This window comes from Oncorhynchus masou, chromosome 1 (assembly GCF_036934945.1).
Source record: "Oncorhynchus masou masou isolate Uvic2021 chromosome 1, UVic_Omas_1.1, whole genome shotgun sequence".
NCBI lineage: Eukaryota > Metazoa > Chordata > Actinopteri > Salmoniformes > Salmonidae > Oncorhynchus > Oncorhynchus masou.
Window position 1 is genome coordinate 22,937,542 of NC_088212.1, and position 21,196 is coordinate 22,958,737.

At 42.5% G+C, this 21,196-nt stretch overlaps 1 protein-coding gene across 1 annotated transcript in view; it reads right to left on the bottom strand.

The window, feature by feature from the left end:
* Positions 1-21,196, bottom strand: part of LOC135539461 (voltage-dependent N-type calcium channel subunit alpha-1B-like) — a 183,754-nt gene that overhangs the window by 77,303 nt on the left and 85,255 nt on the right. The window contains exon 7 of the mRNA XM_064965362.1: positions 6,298-6,401. Within this exon, the coding sequence (XP_064821434.1) occupies positions 6,298-6,401 (104 nt within the window). The remainder of the gene's footprint in view (positions 1-6,297; positions 6,402-21,196) is intronic.

The window sequence follows — 21,196 nt, forward strand, 5'->3', positions numbered from 1 at the left end:
ATATAATTACAAAGTAGGTATTGTCTATGTTTCATATTAGTTCACTGTTTGCTGTTCTAAGTTTCATCCTTGTAACTTTGAAGAGGCCACTAAACTCTTATGGCCATTGTTGATTTGTGGTTCTCACCTCTTCCTCTGTCTCCAAAGTGTTACTGTTTGCATTGTGTGTGTGTGCTTCACACTTTCTATGTGAGTCACTGCTCAGGTAAAGTTGACCCTAATGTTGTTTTGTACATTTAGTCAACTGTGATTCTGTGTGTCTTATAACGATACATCCCTTTATTTTATTCACAACAAAGTGGAGGATGCAGAGGATTTGGATGATGACACCTCTCCCCAGCAACCACACCTGCTGGTCAAGGTCTTCATCCACTACTGCTATGTCAATCACCCTGTCTAATGGTTCTACATCCACTTTTCATAGACCTCTTGAAAAAGAAAATACAGTTGAAGTCAGAAGTATACATACATTTAGGTTGGAGTCATAAAAACTCATTTTTCAACCACTCCACAAATTTCCTGTTAACAAACTATAGTTTTGGCAAGTCAGTTAGGACATCTACTTTGTGCATGATACAAGTAATGTCACAATTCCAGTGGGTCAGAAGTTTACATACACTAAGTTGACTGTGCCTTTAAACAACTTGGAAAATTCACAAAAATTATATCATGACTTTAGAAGCTTCTGAGGCTAATTGACATCATTTGAGTCAATTGGAGGTGTACCTGTGGATGTATTTCAAGGCCAACCTTCAAACTCATTGCCTCTTCGCTTGACATCATGGGAAAATCAAAAGAAATCAGCCAAGACATCAGAAGTTTATTTTGTAGAACTCCACAAGTCTGGTTCATCCTTGGGAGCAATTTCCAAGCACCTGAAGGTACCACGTTCATCTGTACAAACAATAGTGCACAAGTATAAACACCATGGGACCACGCAGCCGTCATACCGCTCAGGATGGAGACGTGTACTGTCTCTTAGAGATAAACGTACTTTGGTGTGAAAAGTGCAAATCAATCCCAGAACAACAGCAAAGGACCTTGTGAAGATGCTGGAGGAAACAGCCACAAAAGTATCTATAACCACAGTAAAACGACGGGCCGGGCGCAGTGTGTGCTAACCAAGGTCACCAGGTGCACGGTGTTTCCTCCGACACGTTGGTGTGGCTGGCTTCCGGGTTGGATGCGCGCTGTATTAAGAAGCAGTGCGGCTTGGTTGGGTCATGTTTCGGAGGACGCATGACTTTCGACCTTCGTCTCTCCTGAGCACGTACGGGAGTTGTAGCGATGAGACAAGATAGTAACTACTAATAATTGGATACTATGAAATTGGGGAGAAAAAGGGGTTTAAAATATAAAATAATAATAACAATACAAATAAAATAATACAAAAATGAAAAGAATATGGCACCACAACAAACCTGCCAGAGAGAGGGCCGCCCACCAAAACTCACAGACCAGGCAAGGAGGGCATTAATCAGAGAGGCAACAAAGAGACCAAAGACAACCCTGAAGGAGCTGCAAAGAGGAGATTGGAGTATCTGTCCATAGGACAACTTTAAGCTGTACACTCCAAAAAGCTGGGCTTAACGGAAGAGCGTCCAGAAAAAAAGCCATTGCTTAAAGAAAAAAATAAGCAGACACGTTTGGTGTTTGCCAAAAGGCATGTGGAAGAATCCCCAAACATATGGAAGAAGGTACTCTGGTCAGATTAGACTAAAATTGAGCTTTTTGGCCATCAAGGAAAATGCTATGTCTGGCCCAAACCCAACACCTCATCACCCTGAGCACACCATCCCCACAGTGAAGCATGGTGGTGGCAGCATCATGCTGTGGGGATGTTTTTCATTGGCAGGGACTGGGAAACTGGTCAGAATTGAAGGAATGATGGATGGTGCTAAATACAGGAAACCTGTTTCAGTCCTCCAGAGATTTGAAACTGGGACGGAGGTTCACCTGCCAGCAGGACAATGACTGTAAGCATACTGCTAAAGCATCACTCGAGTGGATAAGGGGAAACATTTAAATGTATTGGAATGGCCTAGTCAAAGCCCAGAACTCAATCCAATTGAGAATCTCTTTTATGACTTAAAGATTGCTGTACACCAGCGGAACCCATCCAACTTGAAGGAGCTGGAGCAGTTTTGCCTTGAAGAATGGTTCAAATTCCCAGTGGCTAGATGTGCAAAGCTTATAGAGACATACCCCAAGAGCCTTGCAGCTGTAATTGCTACAAAAGGTGGCTCTACAAAGTATTGACTTGGGGGGGGGGTGAATAGTTATACACACTCAAGTTTTCCGTTTCTTATCTTGTTTGTTTCACAATTTAAAAAAAATTGCATCGTCAAAGTCGTAGGCATTTGTATAAATCAAAAGATACAAACCCACCAAAAATGCTTTATTTAAGGATAGACAGGAGCACACTCCAACACAACAAACAAAGCATTTTTGTGTAGTGAGTCCGCCAGATCTAAGGCAGTAGGGATGACCAGGCATGTTATCTTGACAAATGCATGAATGTGACCATGTTCCTGTCCTGCTAAGCATTCAAAATGTAATGAGTACTTTGTGTGTCAGGGAAAATGTATGGAGTAAAAGGTACATTATTTTCTTTAGGAATGTAGTGAAGTAAAAGTAGAGCAAAATATCAATAGTGAAGTACAGATATCCCAAAAAACTACTTAAAAGTAGTACTTTAAAGTATTTTTACTTAAGTACTTTATACCACCGGATTGTATGATGTACACAGAGTCTTACAGAGTCGGAGTTTACGCCATCTTCGCAGATGGGATACTGAGTGCAGCCAGTGACGAGACAACAGGTACAACTGTTGAGACAACTGACTTTCTGACAAAGTAAAACACAAGTCTTTAAAGACCATGATACACCGTCGTTTTGGGGGGAAATATTGCAGAGCAATTTTGCTGGCAATGGAGGTGGGTATGAGACACTGGAGCAATGAGCAACTTGAACATTAATATTAGATCAATAGATCAATTTAAGCTTATTTCCCCCATTTATTTACTCCTCTCCTATAGCTTGTTATTGACTGCCACATCTGTACTGAAATTCACAGCTGTGCTCTGTCCATCAACTCAACCTGCTGCCAGTCAAGTCAATGGCAATATAGACAAAGATAACTAGCTACATTAAGCAAACTTCCAACTTCATAATCGTAAACTAGAAAGATGTAAATGGTTTTAAGATAGTTTTTTTGTATGTTTAACTAGCTGGCTAGCTATCTAAAATGAAATATACACAGCTATAGCTAGCTAAAACTCTACCTGGCTAGCTAGATAGCTAATTTAGCCAGTTTGTCCCATTGACTTTGCATGACCTCTGGTTAGCATCCAACCATGGATATTTTTGTCAGTTAAACATGACAAACTGTGCACAGTATATATTTATTAACATATGACCATATACTGAGTGTACAAAACACCTTCCTAATATTGAGCTGCACCCTGCCTTTTGCCCTCAGAACAGCCTCAATTTGTCGTGGCATGGACTCGACAAGGTGTCAAGCATTCCACAGGGATGTTGGCCCATGTTGACTGAAATGCTTCCTACAGTTGTGTCAAATTGGCTGGATGTCCTTTGGGTGGAGGGCCATTCTTGAAACACAAACTGTTGAGCATGAAAAACCCAGCAGCGTTGCAGTTCTTGACAAAAAAACAGTGCATCTGGTACCTACTATCATACACAAAGGCACTTAAATCATTTGTCTTGCTCATTCACCCTATGAATGGCACACAAACCATGTCTCAAATGTCTCAAGGCTTAATAATCCTTATTTAACCTGGCTTCTACACTGATTGAAGTGGATTTAACAAGTGACATCAATAAGGGATCATGGCTTTCACCTGGATTCACCTGGTCAGTCTGTCATGAAAAGAGCAGGTGTACTTAATGTTTAGTATACTCAGTGTGTATTGCTGTAAGAAATAATTTGAGACTTAGAAGTCAACTTTTCACTCCAACACGGGAGTAGATTTTCTCTCACTTCAGATCAAAAACAGTTGTTTTCCAAAACATTTTAGATGGTAGACTGATCACATGACCAAAATCTGTGCTCTGATTGGAGGATTTCTAGAAATGGCCCATTAGGTGGTGCTGCCGATCAAAACCCTGCAGATAAAAACAAAAAATGTAATTGTCAAAGATGTTTTGTTAGTTTATCATGGCCTTATGAAGAGCATAATGCCACATTGATTGTACAGAAACAGCTGATGCCATTTAGTGGAACAGCAAGTGAGAATTAGATTTGGTTTCCGAGAAGTAATAAATTCGTCCTAATAGCAGCTAGTACAGCACTCATTAGGAGGCCTTCCATTAAGCTCTGCCAGTTTGTGTGTTTGTGTGTAAATGAGAGAGAGAGAGAGAGAGAGAGAGACAACATGCCCCCTGGGCTTCAAAACAATGAACAGAAGAAAACATACACATTCCAAATGACACAGCATTGGCATTACACTCAAGTCTACGGCATGATTCACCAGACATTGATGGTATAGGGATACGTGTGGGAGTAGCTGCCAGTCCAGGGACTACTGTACTGTAGTGTAAGGACAGGAAATGCTGTAAACCAATTTAACAGAAATAAAATGCTGTTTTCCCTTGACAGTAATTTGAACAGGGTACAGAGTGGATGACACATTCAGAAAACACCTCTGATATTGTCTATGTAGGACTATTCTACCTCCAGTGTTGTCCTGGATTACTCTGCTGTTTAGTGAATCTAAAGGAGGGAGTCTAATACAGCTCAGCGCTTAAGAGCTCTGTACTGTTCTGTTCTGTACTGCTCTGTACTGCGCTGTACTGCTCTGTTCTGTAGTGTTCCGTTCCGTACCATTTTGTTCTGTTCTGTTCCTTACTGTTATGTTCCTTACTGTACTGTTCTGTACTGTTCTGTTGCTTACTGTTATATTCTGTTCTGTACTGTTCTGTTCCTTACTCGTTATATTCTGTACTGTACTGTTATGTTCCTTACTGTTATGTACTGTACTGTACTGATCTGTTCCTTACTGTTATGTCCTGTACTGTACTGTCCTGTACTGTTCTGTTCCTTACTGTTATGTACTGTTCCTTACTGTTATGTACTGTTCCTTACTGTTATGTTCTGTTCTGTTCCTTACTGTTATGTACTGTTCCTTACTGTCCTGTACTGTTCTGTTCCTTACTGTTATGTACGGTTCCTTACTGTTATGTACTGTTCCTTACTGTTATGTACTGTTCCTTACTGTTTGTACTGTTCCTTACTGTTATATACTGTTCCTTACTGTTATGTTCTGTTCCTTACTGTTATGTTCTGTTCCTTACTGCTATGTACTGTTCCTTACTGTTATGTACTGTTCCTTACTGTTATGTACTGTTCCTTACTGTTATGTACTGTTCTGTTCCTTACTGTTATGTACTGTTCTGTTCCTTACTGTTATGTACTGTTCCTTACTGTCCTGTACTGTTCTGTTCCTTACTGTTATGTACTCTTCCTTACTGTCCTGTACTGTTCTGTTCCTTACTGTTATGTTATGTTCCATACTGTACTGTTATGTACTGTTCCTTACTGTTATGTACTGTTCTGTTCCTTACTGTTATGTACTGTTCTGTTCCTTACTGTTATGTTCCATACTGTACTGTTATGTACTGTTCCTTACTGTTATGTACTGTTCCTTACTGTTATGTACTGTTCCTTACTGTCCTGTACTGTTCTGTTCCTTACTGTTATGTTCTGTTCCTTACTGTTATGTACTGTTCCTTACTGTTATGTATTGTTCTGTTCCTTACTGTTATGTTCTGTTCCTTACTGTTATGTACTGTTCCTTACTGTTATGTACTGTTCCTTACTGTTATGTATTGTTCTGTTCCTTACTGTTATGTTATGTTCCATACTGTACTGTTATGTACTGTTCCTTACTGTTATGTACTGTTCTGTTCCTTACTGTTATGTACTGTACTGTTCCTTACTGTTATGTTCTGTACTGTGTGTGTGAAAACATTCCAGTCAGGTCACTCCCAATGCAAACTCTTGGTGGGCAAGCATATATTTCACAAAACACTGCTTCAAATGTGAGAAAACAGGTAAAATACAAACACTGTAAACTATGTAAATGAATACTCCCATTCGATAAGGCTAACGCCATGCCAAAATAGTCAGACAGAAGCTTCATGTTAAACAGAGCCAGCAGGTAAGTGAAATGACTTGTAAAGAGCACTATACTGTATGTGCTTCATAATAGTGGGTTGATAACAACACCTTTCCCACAGACAGGGATGGTGTCAGGACATGATGTTGACACTCACCCAGACAGGACTCCCAGGACCAGGTTCAGCATGAAGAAGGATCCGATGATGATGAGGGGGATGAAGTAGATCCAGTTCCAGGTGTTCCCTGAGGCATCGTTGGCCTGCAGAAACACACACAGAGAGAAGGACGGGTGATACTTTTTTACATTAGCAACGGTGCTTATTGAACATTGTGCCTGGGGAAGAAAAAGAGTAGCAATAAACAATACCGTTTTCTTTTGGTGTACTACAAAAATTACAAGATTCTGTTTTATTATTATTGCTATCAATATGATGACATAATGGGGGGAAAAACTCAAAGTAGGTTTTAACTGGAGGGCTGAGTGATGACTGACATAGATGAATGACTTTCCTAAGAATGACTTTCCACCTGCCCGCCTTCTCTCTCTCCAGCCGATCCCATCGACCACAACTCGACCCCCTCTCTTTCTCCTGTTCTCCATGATCCAACTCTATAAGGATGGAAATTCATGGCAGTGATGGTAAGAGTAACAAACACTTTACAAGGTCAGATCTTCTCTTAGGCCATTTCAGTGCAACCCAATGTACTGTATATTGTCTGTAATTGCGAGAGGGACCTGGGGCTGCTGAATCAGCAGACGAAAATACAAATTGCAGACAACCCCCCTCACCCCCTCATAATCTCTAAAGCATCCAATCCACTGGATAAACCTCTGCCCTCTTCCTCCCTGTCCATTTAGCATGTGTATGTGTATATTATTATTATGTATGTGTATATTATTTTGTAAGGCAATATTTTTGGCAAGGAAGCATCCTCGGGTATGCCAAGTTACAGTATTGACTCAGAAATGTAAATGCATTTTGTAAGCGTTGAGTTGAGGGATATATTATATGCTCCACAGTATGGGTATGATACACAATGCACGTTGGAGAGTTGCAATCTGTAAACGTCCTTGGGTCCGAAGCAAGATATGTCACGACACCTACCGAAGATGGCTCCTCTTCCTGTTCGGGTGGTGCTCGGCGGTCGTCGTCACCAGTCTGCTAGCTGCCACCGATCCCTTTTCCCTTTTCTGTTGGTTTTGACTTATTAGTTACACCTGTTTCTTGTTTACGTTTAGTTGGGCTATTTAAGCTGGTCGGCCTGCCTGCTCTTTGTGCGGGCTTATTTTTCCCACTGTGTTTGTGTGTGGTAGTGTATTGGTAGCGTGTTTCGTTTTGGGGTTTTCCCTCTGGACTTGTTAGGTCCTGGTTTCGTGTATCGTGTTTGTTGCGCCCATGAGTTTTGGCGCTCACGATTTTCCCTGTGCCAAATAAAGCACTACTCAGGACTTTCTGCCTCCTGCGTCTGACTCCGCACCCACTACGCTTAAGTGTGTCACAAGATATTACATTTCTGGTGTATAGAGATCTTTTTCTGCTTGAATTACAACTGTCCCACTGGAAAACTAAAAAATCTAAATCCTTCTCTGGAGTTGATCCAGTTTTTTACATGGCAAGAGGTGAATGTGGATGTTTCTAAAGTCTGAGGGCCACTACATTACAGTAGAGTAGGTCCACTCCACTCTAAAACCTATCTACTATAAAAGCCAGGTGTTTAGTAAACGCTTTCTCAGTTGAGAGACCCCTAGACCATGACATTCAGAATGCAAGCCCAATAGAGATACTGGTTTAATGTTAAGAGGGCAAATATACAGCAGGGGACTGAGACAGTAGGAGCCAAAGTCATTGTCTGTGGTGAATTGGATTTATATGTCATAGTGACATCTAAATCCCCACTGCAACAATGTTTATTCCGGCATTTCCCTGCTCATCTAGGGCCCATATGGTTTTCATGACCCTTGTGAGAAAAGCGGAGAACCTCAATGGAGGCTCCTAATCAATTACTAAACCTTATCTCAGTATTAAAATATATTTGTTTCTCCATGTCTACGCCACAGTAAAAACTAGATTATTATTTTCTATGTAAGAAGTCTACTGCTGAGGGCAATTGGATCGCTGAAAATTGGCTGAGACATTAGCGGAATAAATCTTTCTTGGTGGGTTTTCTTTCTGGATAACGCCATTAACGGATTGTCAGTGAAATGCTTACACATGCAGAACTCCCTCACAGGCATGTGCAGTGCCTACAGAATCAATGCCTAGGTTTACCTCCAATGTACTCACTTCCTTCCTTACCTTTGTCTGTACACTATGCCTTGAATCTATGCTATCGTGCCCAGAAACCTGCTCCTTTTACTCTCTGTTCCGAACGTGCTACACGGCCAGTTCGTCTAGCATTTAACCGTATCCTTATCTTACTTCTCCTCTGTTCCTCTGGTAATGTAGAGGTTAATCCAGGTCCTGCAGTGCCTAGCTCCACTCACACTCCCCAGGTGCTCTCATTTGTTGACTTCTGTAACCGTAAAAGCCTTGGTTTCATGCATGTTAACATTAGAAGCCTACTCCCAAAGTTTGTTGAACTCACTGCTTAAGCACACTCTGCCAACCTGGATGTCTTAGCCGTGTCTAAATCCTGGCATAGGAAAACGACCAAAAACCCTGAAATCTCCATCGCTAACTATAACATTTTCCAAGATAGAACTGCCAAAGGGGGCGGTGTTGCAATCTACTGCAAAGATAGCCTGCAGAGTTCTGTATTACTATCCAAGTCTGTACCCAAACAATTCTAGCTTCTACTTCTAAAAATTAACCTTTCCAGAAACAAGTCTCTCACTGTTGCCGCTTGCTATAGACCTCCATCTGCCCCCAGCTGTGGCCTCGATACCATATGTGAATTGATTGCCCCCAATCTATCTTCTGAGCTCGTGCTGCTAGGTGGCCTAAACTGGGACATGCTTAACACCCCGGCCATCCTACAATCCATGCTTGATGCCCTCAATCTCACACAAACTATCAATGAACCTACCAGGTACAACTCCAAATCCGTAAACACGGCACCCTCATAGATGTCATCCTAACTAACTCGCCCTCCAAATACACCTCTGCTGTTTTCAATCAAGATCTCAGTGATCACTGCCTCATTGCCTATATCCGTAATGGGTCTGCGACCAAACGACCACCCCTCATCACTGTCAAATGCTCCCTAAAACACTTCTGTGAGCAGGCCTTTCTAATCGACCTGGCCGGGATATCCTGGAATGACATTGACCTCATCCCGTCAGTAGATGATGCCTGGCTATTCTTTAAAAGTGCCTTCCTCACCATCTTAAATAAGCATGCCCCATTCAAAAAATGTAGAACTAGGAATAGATATAGTCCTTGGTTCACTCCAGACCTGTCTGCCCTTGACCAGCACAAAAACATCCTGTGGCATTCTGCATGAGCATCGAATAGCCCCCGTGATATGCAACTTTTCAGGGAAGTTAGGAACAAATATACACAGGCAGTTAGGAAAGCTAAGGCTAGCTTTTTCAAACAGAAATTTGCATCCTGTAGTACTAACTCAAAAAGGTTCTGGGCGACTGTAAAGTCCATGGAGAATAAGAACACCTCCTCCCAGCTGCCCACTGCTCTGAGGCTAGGAAACACTGTCAACACCGATAAATCCACTATAATTGAGAATTCCAATAAGCATTTCTCTATGGCTGGCCATGCTTTCCACCTGGCTACCCCTACCCCGGGTAACTGCCCGGCACCCTCCATAGCAATCCGCCAAAGCCCCCACCATTTCTCCTTCACCCAAATCAAGATAGCTGATGTTCCGAAAGAGCTGCAAAATCCGGACCCCTACAAATCAGCCGTGCTAGACAATCTGGACCCTTTCTTTCTAAAAATTATCTCCCAAATTGTTGCAACCCATATTAGTAGCCTGTTCAACCTCTCTTTCCTATCGTCTGAGATTCCCAAAAGGGGGAATGACTCTAGACCCAAACTGCTACATACCTATACCCTGTCTTTCTAAGGTCTTCGAAAGCAAAGTAAACAAACAGATTACTGGCCTAGTCGAATCTCACCATACCTTCTCCGCTATACAATCTGGTTTCAGAGCTGGTCATGGGTGCACCTCAGCCACGCTCAAGGTTCTAAACGACATCATAACTGCCATTGATAAGAGACATTACTGTGCAGCCGTATTCATCGACCTGGCCAAGGCTTTCGACTCTGTCAATCACCACAATCTTATTGGCAGACTCGACAGCCTTGGTTTCTCAAATGATTGCCTCGGCTGGTTAACCAACTACTTTTCAGATAGAGTTCAGTGTGTCAAATCGGCAGGGCCTGTTGTCCAGACCTCTGGCAGTCTCTATGGGGGTGCCACAGGGTTCAATCCTCTGGCCGACTCTCTTCTCTGTATACATCAATGATGTTGCTCAAGCTGCTGGTGATTCTCTGATACACCTCTATGCAGACAACACCATTCTGTATACTTCTGGCCCCTCTTTGGACACTGTGTTAACTAACCTCCAGACGAGCTTAAATGCCATACAACTCTCCTTCCGTGGCCTCCAACTGCTCTTAAATGCAAGTAAAACTAAATGCATGCTATTCAACCGATCACTGCCAGCACCTGCTCGCCCGTCCAGCATCACTACTCTGGACGGCTCTGACTTAGAATACGTGGACAACTACAAATACCTAGGTGTCTGGTTAGACTGTAAATTCTCCTTCCAGACTCACATTAAGCATCTCCAATCCAAAATTAAATCTAGAATCGGCTTCCTATATCGCAACAAAGCATCCTTCACTCATGCTGCCAAACATACCCTCATAAAACTGACCATCCTACCGATCCTCGACTTCAGTGATGTCATCTATAAAATAGCCACCAACACCAACAAATTGGATGCAGTCTATCACAGTGCCATCCGTTTTGTCACCAAAGCTCCATACACTACCCACCATTGCGAGCTGTACGCTCTCGTTGGTTGGCCCTCGCTTCATACTCGTCGCCAAACCCACTGGCTACAGGTCATCTACAAGTCTCTGCTAGGTAAAGCCCCGCCTTATCTCAGCTCACTGGTCACCATAGCAGCACCCACTCGTAGCACGCTCTCCAGCAAGTACAGTATATCTCACTGGTTACCCCCAAAGCCAATTCCTCCTTTGGTCATCTTTCCTTCCAGTTCTCTGCTGCCAATGACTGGAACGAACTGCAAAAATCTCTGAAGCTGGATACTCATTTCTCCCTCACTAGCTTTAAGCGCCAGCTGTCAGAGCAGCTCACAGATCACTGCACCTGTACATAGCCCATCTGTAAACAGCCCATCTATCTACCTACCTCATCCCCATACTGTATTTATTTATTTATCTTGCTCCTTTGCACCCCAGTATCTGTACTTGCACATTCATCTTCTGCACATCTACCATTCCAGTGTTTAATGGCTATTTTGTAATTACTTCGCCACCATGGCCTATTTATTGCCTTAACTCCCTTATCTTTCCTCATTTGCACTCACTGTATGTAGACTTTTTGTTTTTTGTTCTACTGTATTATTGACTGTCTTGTTTATTCCATGTGTAACTCTGTTGTTGTATGTGTCGAATTGCTATGCTTTATCCTGGCCAGGTCGCAGTTGCAAATGAGAACTTGTTCTCAACTAGCCTACCTGGTTAAATAAAGGTGGAATAATAATAATGTAACTTCATGATTCCAGATGTGTTATTTCATAGTTTTGATGTCTTCCCTATTATTCTACTATGTATAAAATAGTACAAATTAAGAAAAACCCTTGAAGGAGTAGGTGTCCCAACTTTTGACTGGCACTGTACATTGGTTTGAAAATCTATGCCAAAGCTTAAAAATTGATGTCTAGAAATGATGAACAACCAACTTGACAGAGCTTAATTTTTTAAAGAGTGGGCCAATATTGTACAATCAAGGTGAGATTTACTCAAAAAGACTCACAGTTGTAATCGCTGTCAAAGATGATACTAACATTTCTTCAGGGGGTTGAATACTTATCTAATCAAGATATATATTACTGTTTTATTTTCCATTAATTAAATCATTTTTTTGAATTGTTCTTCATTTTTGACAAAATAGTATTTTGTGTTGATCGTTGACAAAAATGACGGTTCAATCCATTGTAATCCCATTTTGTAACACAGCAAAATGTGAAAAAACGACAAGAGGTATGAAAACTTGACAACAAGGTTGATGAAATCCGAGCAAGGTTAGCATTCCAGAGGGACATCAGAGACTGTAACATTCTTTGCTTCACGGAAACATGGCTCACTGGAGAGACGCTCTCGGTGGCGGTGCAGCCAGCGGGTTTCTCCACGCATCGCGCCGACAGAAACAAACACCTTTCTGGTAAGAAGAGGGGCGGGGGTGTATGCCTTATGGCTAACGAGACGTGGTGTGATCACAGAAACATACAGGAACTCAAATCCTTCTGTTCACCTGATTTAGAATTCCTCACAATCAAATGTAGACCGCATTATCTACCAAGAGAATTCTCTTCGATTATAATCACAGCCATATATATTCCCCCCCAAGCAGACACATCGATGGCTCTGAACGAACTTTATTTGACTCTTTGCAAACTGGAATCCATACATCCTGAGGCTGCATTCATTGTTGCTGGGGATTTTAACAAGGCTAATCTGAAAACAAGACTCCCTAAAATGTATCAGCATATCGATTGCGCCACCAGGGCTGGCAAAACCTTGGATCACTGTTATTCTAACTTCCGCGACGCAGGGTAGCCTAGTGGTTAGAGCGTTGGACTAGTAACCGAAAGGTTGCAAGTTCAAATCCCGGAGCTGACAAGGATAAAATCTGTCGTTCTGCCCCTGAACAGGCAGTTAACCCACTGTTCCTAGGCCGTCATTGAAAATAAGAATTTGTTCTTAACTGACTTGGCCTAGTAAAATAAAGGTAAAAAATATATATATATATAAGGCCCTGCCCTGCCCCCCTTTCGGAAAAGCTGACCACGACTCCATTTTGCTGATCCCTGCCTACAGACAGAAACTGAAACAAGAAGCTCCCATGCTGAGGTCTGTCCAACGCTGGTCCGACCAAGCTGATTCCACACTCCAAGACTGCTTCCATCACGTGGACTGGGACATGTTTCGTATTGCGTCAGGCAACAACATTGACGAATACGCTGATTCCGTGTGCGAGTTCATTAGAACGTGCATTGAAGATGTCGTTCCCATAGCAACAATTAAAACATTCCCTAACCAGAAACCGTGGATTGATGGCAGCATTCGCGTGAAACTGACAGGGCGAACCACTGCTTTTAATCAGTGCAAGGTGTCTGGTAATATGACTGAATACAAACAGTGCAGCTATTCCCTCCGTAAGGCTATCAAACAAGCTAAGCGTCAGTATAGAGACAAAGTAGAATCTCAATTCAACGGCTCAGACACAAGAGGTATGTGGCAGGGTCTACAGTCAATCACGGACTATAAGAATAAATCCAGCTCAGTCACGGACCAAGATGTCTTGCTCCCAGGCAGACTAAATAACTTTTTTGCCCGCTTTGAGGACAATACAGTGCCACTGACACGGCCTGCAATGAAAACATGCGGTCCCTCCTTCACTGCAGCCGAGGTGAGTAAAACATTTAAACGTGTTAACCCTCGCAAGGCTGCAGGCCCAGACGGCATCCCCAGCCGCGCACTCAGAGCATGCGCAGACCAGCTGGCTGGTGTGTTTACGGACATATTCAATCAATCGCTATACCAGTCTGCTGTTCCCACATGCTTCAAGAGGGCCACCATTGTTCCTGTTCCCAAGAAAGCTAAGGTAACTGAGCTAAACGACTACCGCCCCGTAGCACTCACTTCCGTCATCATGAAGTGCTTTGAGAGACTAGTCAAGGACCATATCACCTCCACCCTACCTGACACCCTAGACCCACTCCAATTTGCTTACCGCCCAAATAGGTCCACAGACGATGCAATCTCAACCACACTGCACACTGCCCTAACCCATCAGGACAAGAGGAATACCTATGTGAGAATGCTGTTCATCGACCACAGCTCGGCATTTAACACCATAGTACCCTCCAAGCTCGTCATCAAGCTCGAGACCCTGGGTCTCGACCCCGCCCTGTGCAACTGGGTACTGGACTTCCTGACGGGCCGCCCCCAGGTGGTGAGGGTAGGCAACAACATCTCCACCCCGCTGATCCTCAACACTGGGGCCCCACAAGGGTGCGTTCTGAGCACTCTCCTGTACTCCCTGTTCACCCACGACTGCGCGGCAACGCGTGCCTCCAACTCAATCATCAAGTTTGCGGACGACACAACAGTGGTAGGCTTGATTACCAACAACGACGAGGAGGTGAGGGCCCTCGGAGTGTGGTGTCAGGACAATAACCTCACACTCAACGTCAACAAAACTAAGGAGATGATTGTGGACTTCAGGAAACAGCAGAGGGAACACCCCCCTATCCACATCGATGGAACAGTAGTGGAGAGGGTAGTAAGTTTTAAGTTCCTCGGCATACACATCACAGACAAACTGAATTGGTCCACTCACACAGACAGCATCATGAAGAAGGCGCAGCAGCGCCTCTTCAACCTCAGGAGGCTGAAAAAATTTGGCTTGTCACCAAAAGCACTCACAAACTCCTACATATGCACAATCGAGAGCATCCTGGCGGGCTGTATCATCGCCTGGTACGGCAACTGCTCCGCCCACAACCGTAAGGCTCTCCAGAGGGTAGTGAGGTCTGCACAACGTATCACCGGGGGCAAACTACCTGCCCTCCAGGACACCTACACCACCCGATGTTACAGGAAGGCCACAAAGATCATCAAGGACAACACCCACCCGAGCCACTGCCTGTTCACCCCGCTATCATCCAGAAGGCGAGGTCAGTACAGGTGCATCAAAGCAGGGACCGAGAGACTGAAAAACAGCTTCTATCTCAAGGCCATCAGACTGTTAAACAGCCACCACTAACATTGAGTTGCTGCTGCCAACATACTGACTCAACTCCAGCCACTTTAATGATGGAAAAATGGACGTAAAAAATGTATCACTAGCCACTTTAAACAATGCCACTTAATATAATGTTTACATACCCTACATTACCCATCTCATATGTATATACTGTACTCTATACCATCTACTGAATCTTGCCATCTTTATGTAATACATGTATCACTAGCCACTTTAACTATGCCACTTTGTTTACATACTCATCTCATATGTTTATACTGTACTCGATACCATCTACTGTATCTTGCCTATGCTGCTCTGCACCATCACTCATTCATATCTGATGTACATATTCTTTATCCCCTTACACTGTGTATATTAAATTAGTTTTGGAATTGTTATTTAGATTACTTGTTGGTTACTACTGCATTGTCGGAACTGGAAGCACAAGCATTTCGCTACACTCGCATTAATATCTGCTAACCATGTGTATGTGACAAATAAAATTTGATTTTGATTTGATTTGATACTTTCTGAAGGCACTGTAGGACAAGCATGCTCCACTGTGAACTACATTGACAGTAGCAACACATGCAGGAAAAACACTCTTCTACAGAGAGAAAATACATTCTATATGTACAGTACCTTCAGAAAGTATTCTTACTCCTTGACTTATTCCACATTTTGTAGTTACAACTTGAAATCAAAATCATTTTTTTTCTCACCTATGAACACACAGTACCCCATAACGACAAAGTGAAAACATGTTTTAAGAAATGTTTGCAAATGTATTGAAAATTAATAGAAATATCTGATTTTCACAAGTATTCACGCCCCTGAGGTAATAGCAATTACAGTCGTGACTGCTATGGGGTATGTCTATCAGTTTAGCACATCTGGATTTGGGGAGTTCCTCCCATTCTTCCTTGCAGATGTTCTCAAGCTCTGTTAAATTAGATGAGGCGCGTCGGTGAACAGCAATCGTGGTCTTTCCACAGAATTTCAATGGAATTCAAGTGTGAGCTTTGGCTTGGCCACTCAAGGACTTTCACATTCTTGTTCTGAAGCCAGGGTTGCTTTGGCTGTATGCTTGGGGTCATTGACCTGTTGGAACAAATCTCCCCCCCAGTTTAGGTAAGACATACAAAACCTTGCAGAGGACCTAATCAACTGACAAGTTCTTATACATAAAAAAAATATATATATATATATATATATTGTCATGACGCTGGCCTGGGGGGTAGGTTCATGACAGTCATAAATACCTCTTCCCCACTTTTTCCTCTCTCTACCCTACTGATGTTACATTGGCAAAACCCATGGTTAACATGGAGATTCTGGGAACATCAGAAGGTAGGGGGAAATGAACTATATTCTGGTAATCCGAACAATTGATTATATGCGGTGGTACTTAATGAATATGATGTCAGTTCGGTTGTCATCTGAGACATTCTCATCAATGATAAGATGACATAAACTCTACAGTGGAAAGTCTACACTTCAGAGTTATAGTATTCACATGTAATTGTTGTTCAATTTAAATGTTTGAATATGAAATTATTTGTGATGGGATGAAATGTGATTTTAGCTTCTAAAATGTGAGATTTGGGTTTTCATAAGATAGGGCTCTGCACAATCAGTGGCCTGCCCCTGTGAAGGGACATAGGCTATAAAACCTTTCAATCACACCCTCCTCTCCCTTCCTATATAAGCCCTTGAAGACAATGTAACTTCCTGTTCCGAGGATGTTGGACGACAGTCCGATGTCAGAATGGTTCAGATAATAACTACAAAATGAAGCCAACATCAGCTTGAGCTTTGGTTGCGAATGGTATGAACTTTGAACTTTTATTCACTACAGAAGTGATACCTCCTAGCCGTTGAGTTAGCAACAGCAGCTGCAAACGCAGGTTAGGAAGGAACAGACAGAGTATCCCGTATATCACACAACGACGTTACTACAACTTATCCAATTGACCACCAGAGACATTCTTCAAAGGACAGAGGACTCGGTTTGGCAACACGGTCTTCCATCTACCACCAACCTACTGAAGCGCAGCTCAGAGTAAATATTTATTGCATTTTCCTTTTCCAAATGGGCGGTAATTTAGAATGCATAAGATACTGTATTTACGATAGCACAGCTTTGCCCTTCGTTCCTCAGTCTTCCCGCTCTTTCACTCAAACCCAGACCCTTTTCCTTTGTGTAACAAGCTGTCATATCTGTTCCTCCCGCTAGGGACGTTTTCCTTTATGACGTAATTTGTAATCAAGTTATTATTTAATTATGTGTGTAATGTGTAATTCTGTGTGATTAGTTAGGTATTTGGTAAATAAATTATTAAACCTAATTTTGTATTGCTGATTCAAATTGTTAGCCAGGGTTCGTGCCCACCTGTCTATTTCCTCCCACGTCGTATACTCCATACTTCTGCTGTCCATAACATCCTCCCTTCGCTGCTCCTGCTGTCGCTGCCTGTTACCACGCCGCTCGGTCCGTGTGTGGTGGGTGATTCTGTAACGCCGTTCTTCGTTTGTCGAAAGAAAGTCGGACCGAAATGCAGCGTGGTGGTTACTCATGTCTTTAATGAATGAATCGTGGTACATGAAATAACTGATACAAAATACAAAACAACAAAACGGAACGTGAAACCTAATACAGCCTATCTGGTGAAACTACACAGAGACAGGAACAATCACCCACGAAATACACAGTGAAACCCAGGCTACCTAAATACGGTTCCCTATCAGAGACAACAAGAATCACCTGACTCTGATTGAGAACTGCCTCAGGCAGCCAAACCTAAACTAAACACACCCCTAATCAACCACAATCCCAATGCCTACAAAACCCCAATACGACAACACAATAACATAAACCCATGTCACAACCTGGCCTGACCAACTAATTAACTAAAACACAAAATACTAAGACCAAGGCGTGACAGTGGGTCTGGGCAGGTGTGATGTCGTTGATGTTTGCGTGCGTCTGTCTGTCGTCTTTTGTCTGTATATGTTTATATTGTTTGAAAAATATAAATAACGTTTTTTGTTGTTGATGGGATTCAAGTCTGGGCTTTGGCTGAGCCACTCAAGGACTTTCACATTCTTGTTCTGATGCCATTCCAGCGTTGCTTTGGCTGTATGCTTGGGGTCATTGTCCTGGTGGAACATAAATCTTTTTTTGAATTCATGCTGTAACACAACAAAATGTGGAATATCTCAAGGGGTATTAATACTTTCTGAAGGTACCGTATATAAAGGCTTTTCATTTGTTCAAAACTGAACCAAACATCCCCAGATCAGGCTGTACAGTACTGTATGTACTGAACTCCTACGAATGCACTGCCACTGACTGAGGAAGAGGACAGAGGAAATGTGTGCTGGGTTAATGTGGACATGCCTGATGAGAGTATAACATGCTAGGCACACCAAATGAGAAGTCAGGACGGGGGCAGTAAGGCAGCCATGTACACAGCCTGTTACTGTACTGTAGCACACCAGACAGAGACCGACATTTTACACACTTCCACACTAATCTCATAGGACATAGAAATCCAACCACAAGAAAGACTGCATCGAACCACACTTGTGATAATATCTAATCTCTATATACAATTATCGATGTGTTAGCAGCAGTCCATTTGGGCTGTTGAATTGGAGTGCGGAGAAAGGAAGGGCTCTAGCCCATGGAGAAGAGCGGAGGCATATTGACCCAAAGTTCTTGTTCAGGATAACATGATTAAGTGGGAGAGAGTAAAGCTAGAGTCTGACCGGCAGGCTGGATGAGAGGAGCGTTTGTTTCCCATTATCCTCTGGTCTCCTGCAGCAAATGCTCGCATCGCTTCCCCCCCTCCCCATTCTTCTTCATCAGGCCCCCCAGGGAGAGAGCAGAAGAGCAGCACAGCATGGCCCGGCCTGGACAGGATGGGAATGTTATCTCATACAGCCTGAGTACTCTGTCTCTCTCTAATACAGGCTGCAGGCAAGGAATGGCCCGTACCAGCATTCAGGAGGGACTCCAAGAGCAGATACAGAGGATGAATCATTTTCATTTCACTGTAATTCATTTCAATGTACACGTGCATTGATGTGGAAGTTGTGACTTACATTTCAGCAGTGTTGTGAAAGCTACTCTGGAAATACAGTTTACCAAGCTACCAATTACTTCACACTGGTAGAAGTTAAGTGACACTAAAGCTAGCCTTAAGAAACATATTGTTTAATTAACTAAAGATACCTTGGAAAAGTAGTTCACTACATCCAAACTACCTCGTGAAAATGTATCTAAATCTGAAATGTTATAGACTACAAATTGCAACAACAAATCACTCCTGAGTCAGATGTTAACAGAATGTGTAATATAGCCTATTAAACACAAAAACTGTGTATCAAGTGAGAATTAGATGGGTCTGATGTCAAAAAAGAAAGTCAATTCATGCCTACTTGACCCATATTTTATACTGAACAAAAACATCAATGAAACATACAAAAATGTCAAAGATTTTATGGAGTTACAGTTCATGTAAGGAATACATTTTTATCAATTCATTAGGCCCTAACCTAATCATAAGGCCTTGAATCAGAAAACCAGTCAGTATCTGGTGTGACCACCATTTGCCTCATGCAGAGCGACACATCTCCTTCACATAGAGTTGATCAAGCTGTTGATTGTGGCCTGTGGAATGTTGCCCCACTCCTCTTCAATGGCTGTGCAATGTTGGAACACACTTTTAGAGAATTGGAACATGCTGTCGTACAAGCCGCTCCTGAGCATCCCAAACAAACTCAATGGGTGACATGTCTAGTGAGTATGCAGGCCATGGAAGAACAGGGACTTTTTCATCTTCCAGGAATTGTGTACAGATCCTTGTGACATGAGGTTGTGCAAATCATGATAAAACATGAGGGGATGGCGGCTGATGAATGGCACGACAATGGACCTCAGGATCTCTTCACGGTATCTCTGTGCATTAAAATTGTCATCAATAAAATGCAATTGTGTTCTTTGTCTGTAGCTTATGCCTGTCCATACCATAACCCCACCCCAGCATGGAGAAATCTGTTCACAACATTCACCACACAACACCATTCAAGTGGTCTGCTTTTTGTGCGTATGGAACATTTCAGGTATCTTTTATTTCAGCTCATGAAACAGGGGACCAACACCTTACATGTTGCGTTTATTTTTGTGTTCAGTGTATTTTACTTATGCAAAAAAAGTAGCGTGTAGTTCCAGTAGTTAGCTACACCACTAAATGGCAAAAAGTTATTAACTTCTGAAAACACTACCAAGATTTTAATTTAGTTCAACTGCCACCAAGCTACAGCAAAAATGTAATGAAATTACTAGTTGAACTACATGTAGGTCACTACTCCCCATCACTTCATTTCAGCACCATGATCTTGTCGTCTTTCTCCCTCTTTCTTTTGTTACAGGCTGCTGCACCAATGAATTAACTAACACACCAGTCTCTCTCTGTTGCATTGGGTAATTTAGAATTTCACAACCATGGACATCAATATAGCCAAGTTGCATTCATTTTCCTTTCCAAGCATTGCATGCAGTCTCAGAACGTGCTGTTTTATGTCTGTTGAAGAGAGCATATGCCTTTCCTTTACTCTTTATTGTATTGGGGTGGCAGGAAACCTAGTGGTTAAAGCATTGGACTAGTAACCGAAAGGTTGCAAGATAGAATCCCCGAGCTGACAAGGTAAACATCTGTCGTTCTGCCCCTGAACAAGCCACTGTTCCTAGGCCATCATTGAAAATAAGAATTTGTTCTTAACTGACTTGCCTGATTAAAGGTAAAATAAAAAAATTACTGCTGCACCAGTGATGTAGCTCGCTAACCCACCCAGACAGTGTAACGGTTCTCGTCTGTCGAAGGAGAAGCGGACCAAAATGCAGCGTGGTGGTTATTCATGTTCTTTAATGAAAAGGAACTCGACATGAAATAACTAACAATACAAAAACAACAAACGGAACGTGAAAACCTATACAGCCTATCTGGTGACAACAAACACAGAGACAGGAACAATCACCCACGAAATACTCAAAGAATATGGCTGCCTAAATATGGTTCCCAATCA